General features: G+C 48.0%; 1 protein-coding gene across 1 annotated transcript; it reads right to left on the bottom strand.

Annotated features, from left to right (window-relative positions):
• Nucleotides 1-5: 5 nt before the first annotated feature.
• FOXI2 (forkhead box I2) lies at nucleotides 6-4,462 on the bottom strand (the record flags this gene model as incomplete). The annotated part of the gene is given in 3 exon segments (XM_081912552.1): nucleotides 6-65; nucleotides 67-290; nucleotides 3,741-4,462. Coding segments are annotated over 3 exon segments (852 nt in total), but the record flags the coding sequence as incomplete, so codon positions are not given.
• Nucleotides 4,463-5,050: the final 588 nt, after the last annotated feature.

The raw sequence follows: 5,050 nt of genomic DNA, 5'->3' as shown, positions 1-5,050 counted from the left end.
TTTCTGCCATGGGCCACAGCATTCATGGTGGAGACGAACGTAGACAAACAACGGCTGGAATTCAGGGCTGGAGGATTTGCAGTGGTTCATAGGACTTGGAGAGCAGGGCAGTTCAGCAGAGCCCAAGTCGGGGGCTTGTTGGGCAAGACAGCTCTTGCTTTTCTCTTCCACTTTGTTAGGGACTCCAGGCCCATTCGCTAGGTCAGATCGCCTTTTCCTCTTTCGCCTGAAGTTGCCATTATCAAACATCTTCTCACAGTTAGGATCCAGGGTCCAATAATTGCCTTTACCTATGAACCAACCAAACACATGTGAATTGAACAGGCAGGCAGAGAACATTTTGAAAGTGAGACATTCTGGACAGCCCAGGCCAATGGCAGTAAAGCAGTAAAGCAAGCAGCCGTCATCAGGTGAATGCAAATTCATGTTCCTGCATGACTCTCCAGTATTTTAAATATGCCGACAGAAGCTCCCCTCTCCCCACCTAGTAATGGGTGACATTTAACCAAGTCATACTTGACTTAGATCTATTGAGTTCACTGGTTCTACTCTGAGTATGTCTTAGTTGGCTATAACCCAGTATGGTAAGTGTGATGGTTGTAAAGCTGTTTCTTCCTAAATTACAATTGTCTTTCAACACAGTTCAGTTGAGTCAACAGATTTACTTTAGAGAAAGTAAATGGTGTGCCTCAGGGATATCAACTGGAATGTGTGGTTTGGAAATAATAGTCTGGCACTGTACACAAATATGGAAGTAATTCATACTGCAATCTGTGGGACTTTATTTCCAATAATAATAATAATAATAATATATATTATAAATTAGAATAAATAAATACATAAATAAATAAATATTGTCCCCTGTGGAGATGGCTGTTCATTATAGACATTATTAAATAATACAATGCCCATCTTTTATTCCAATGTTTAACTGGATTAGTTTGATTATTCTTTCCTATTATAATGGTTCAAAGTGAATTAAAACTTTCCTCAATGCTGGCAACAGTATCTAAGACTGCAGTCATGCTCACAGTTCCCAGGGAACAAGTTCTGCTGAACTACCAAGTTCCTTCTAAGTAGGTATGCAGAGGATTGTGCTGTAAGATGATTCTGCTAAAACAAGCCATTGATATTTCTAGGTGTCTTGATCTTAATTGGGACATTTCAGGTCACACACTTAATATGACGTTACCAGACCATGTCATCCTCAATAAGCACCTTCAGACACCATATGCACTGAGGCATATGTCATATGGATAATGATCTATTAGATAATCATTTCAAAGCAATATTGCTAATGGGACAAAGCACATCTGATGTGTTCATGCTAGCAGTCTTTTCTTTGTATGATAATAATAATAATTACGATAACAAATGATCCTTTGTACAGTGATTTCAAAGGTTCAAAATGCATCATAGGCATTATCTAGTTGCAATCTTTAAAATAGTCATGTAGGGCAAGCAATATTGTCTCCTATATAGCACTTTTAGACTGAAACTAAGAGTGGCTTGTCGAAGGCTAGCTGGTGAGTTCATGGCAGAGGCAAGATTTGAGCTAAGGATGTCTTGATTCACAGATCAGTTTCTTTAAGTGCAATGCTATGCACGTTTACTCCTGTTATGTTTAATGGGACTCCCCCCTACCCCAGGCAAGTGTGCATAGGATTGCAGCTTCAGCTACTACATGACAACCACCATACATGCTTCTGTGACTGCACACTTTACAACAACAGTACAGTTTGATGTTAACCTACCCTTAGAAGATCCACCTGTAGTTTCAACCCTCTGCACACTTATCTGGAAATAAGACCCACTTATGATGCTTACTTTGTGTAAACAGCCATAGGGGCTTACTTCATGTAAACAAGCATAGGATTTCGCTGTAAAAATGCTTATGTCTTTTCCCATGTCTGGAGAAATGCAAAAGTTTCATTGGCTAAAAGTGTACACTTGCCTTCAAAGATGTTCCCTTCCCACTTCCTTTACCAAACAAATACACACCCCATGCACACAAATAAAGACAGAGAGGCTCATAGATGCTTTCAGACTCATGTGAAGAGCAACTACTTTTAGTCTGCTGATCACTAAAACACTGGGTAAAACACCGGGTTTGAAAGCAGTAGCCTTTGATTTCCATTAGTCAAATCAAGGGAACATGATAATTAAGCCACTACTATCATCTCAGCAATGCGGCAAATCAGAGTGGGAGTGGATTTGGAGAAACTTGGTGGAATGACATTTGGATGTCATGGTGGCTGCAAACAAGTTGGGTGCAGTCCTGCTCCACTATGCTTAGCAAGAATGTGGCCATTGGCTTCAATGGGAGCTGGATCTTTCCCACTGCTACATTCATCCATGCAACAGCATGTTTTAGAGCAATGCACAGATGGAACCATAGGCTCCTCTCCCTTGGGTTGTCTCCATGCATCCCCTAAAGAAAATGTCTAAACCAATAAATGTTTTTTTGGGGGGTGTACACACACACACACACACACACACACAACCCTGCCCTCCTTCAATGAAAACTTATCAAGAAATGTAAAGATTATTATTAGTAGTAGTACTTATAAAGTAACTGAAATTGTTAGATGTTAAAAACAAACAACCAAATAAAAAAATAGGTCCTGTTCACAGGCATACCATCTAAAAGAAGAGGAAGGAGATTGATTTGTGATAAGCCAGGGTGAACAGGTGGTTTTAGATTCAAACAATGACTATGAGTAAAGAGCCACCAGGAGACACTTGTTCAGCATAGACTAATGCAAACTGAGAGCTGATGAAGGACGGTTTAAACATCTTTAAATATATTATACTCTGTGCTCTGTATTAATTAATTCAGAATATAATGTCCTTAACCCTGTAATATCCAATCATTTTTAGAGTCCTGCTCTGCACGTGTAAAAGGCAGGGGGAACCTTTTAAACTGTCCTGTTTGTGAATAGGGCAGGATATTTTAAACATGTATTTAAAGCGCTCAAAAAACAAAAATAAAACTTTCGCATGAAAATTTGAGGAAGGGCAGGTCCTTTAATCGATCTGACTGACAACAGCACAGAGTGCGGAAGGCTGCTATGCTAAACACGCCTTCCCTGGACAAGTCCAATGGACTTGATAGTAACTCCTGAGCCAACTTGCGTGGCGGTACCTGCAGCACACGAGTTGGCTCAGGAGCAAGTTCCATTGAACTCGGCGAGCGTTTAAGTACAATTGCTGTGGCTTGTGCTGTGAAATTTGTCATTATGGGCGCTCTCATCCACATTAATTCGTCTTGAACGTGCCTCCTAACATTTCACACCGCTACTTCTAGAGTTACTGTCACCCTCTGGTTCCACACTAAAACAAAAATGTAGGAACCCCTCCTCCCAATTTCTTAGAAACTTGCTCCGAAAGGCTGGGGAGACAACCCACGTTTCCCCGCGTGGAGCCACGCACCTCCCGCCTGTGACTCACACGGCGACTAACCCGCGGACAGCAGTCCTGAAGATGAAAGCCAGTGTGGTCAGACTAGGACTTGGGAGACCCTGGTTCGAATCCACCCACTGGGCGACCTGGGGCCAGTCCAGTCAGCGCCTCTCAGCCGAAGCAACTCGCAGGGTTGCTGTGGGGATGAAACGAGAGCCATGTACGCCGCCTTGAGCTCCTTGGAGGAAAAGGCGGAGTATCAAGGAAACAAGGAACCAAATAGCCACGGTTCTCTGTGGAATAACCGGGCGGGTCCTGCGAGGGATGGCAGCCCCTACCTGGGTCGTCCTCGTTCCTGGGCACCTTCTTGAAGCAGTCGTTGAGCGAGAGGTTGTGCCGGATGGAGTTCTGCCAGCCGGCTTTGCTCCTCTTGTAGAAGGGGAAGTTGCCGGCCACGTACTGGTAGATCTGGCTCAAGGTGAGCTTCTTGTCGGGCGCGCTCTGGATGGCCATGGCGATGAGCGCCGAGTAGGAGTAGGGCGGGCGCACCAGCTTGAAGAAGTCCGGCTGGCCGGCCAGAGACAGCCAGCTCAGCTCGGGCCCCGCCGACGGCGCGCCCAGCAGCTGCCGGGCGCCGGCTGCGCCGTAGGCCGAGGGCAGGAAGGAGGCGGCGGCGGCGGCGGCTCCATTGGGCCCGGCGGCCAGGTAAGGGCTGGACGGCACGGCCGAGCCGTTGAGCCACAGGTACGGGCTGCCGCCTCCCGCTTCCCCCAGGCTGTAGCCGGCGGGGTGGGCCCCCGGGGGTCTCTGAGGGGGCGGGAAGAGGCTCAGGTTGTCGCAGTAGACGGCGGCCACGTCCAGCAGGTCGTGGGCGCTGGGGGGCTGCTGCCCCTCCAGAGCGTTCATCCTAGGCAGCCTGGCACCGACGGCTCGCCCGAGACGCTCCCGCCAGCGGAGGCGCAGGAGCCATGGCCCGAGAGCCAGGGGACGGCGAAGGGAGCGGGGCAGCGCCGCCCACTCTCTACCAGTCCAGAGTGCGCACCCCACCCTGCCCGTCCAAGGCGCAGATCTACTACTGCCCGCCGCCCCCCGCCGCCCTCGACCTCCCCCTCCCTCCCTCCCCCTCCTCCAGCCGAGCGGCGCCACGCTCCACACTGCCCCGTCCCCAAACTGCAGCCCCTTCCCCCCCCCACACTCCTCCTCCCTGGCATCCATTGTCCTCCTAACATCCCGTCCGCCCCTTCAGCTCAGCCTCCCCCTCCCTCCTTCCGAGAATCCAAGGAACGGCAACATCGGTCCACATTAGAAGGGAGTTGACAGATCTCTCTGCTAGAGGTTGGCTGCGACAATGCAATCCCCCTCCTCCTTTAATCCTCAAGTTTGCCCTCATACGCAGGAAGGTGGTGGCATTTCCCTGCTGTGTTTGTCCCAGCACCCTGTTATTCAGTGGTATACTCTCACTGTATATGGAGGCTCCATTTAACTAGTCTGGATAATATTCATTGGTAGAATTTCTCTGTTTTTCCAGAGCTTGATGCTTGGGGAGTGGTTTTTTTGGCCCCTAGAGCCTTCAAAACTCGGGGATCAGTTTTATCCCCTATGCTCTTTAACATCTACATGAAACCGCTGAGTGGAGGTTTGGAGTGCT

This window comes from Podarcis melisellensis (assembly GCF_964234715.1).
Source record: "Podarcis melisellensis genome assembly, chromosome: 5".
In the NCBI taxonomy this organism is placed as follows: Eukaryota; Metazoa; Chordata; class Lepidosauria; order Squamata; family Lacertidae; genus Podarcis; species Podarcis melisellensis.
The sequence above is the reverse complement of the archived record's forward strand: the minus strand, read 5'-3'. Positions and strand labels throughout refer to the sequence as shown.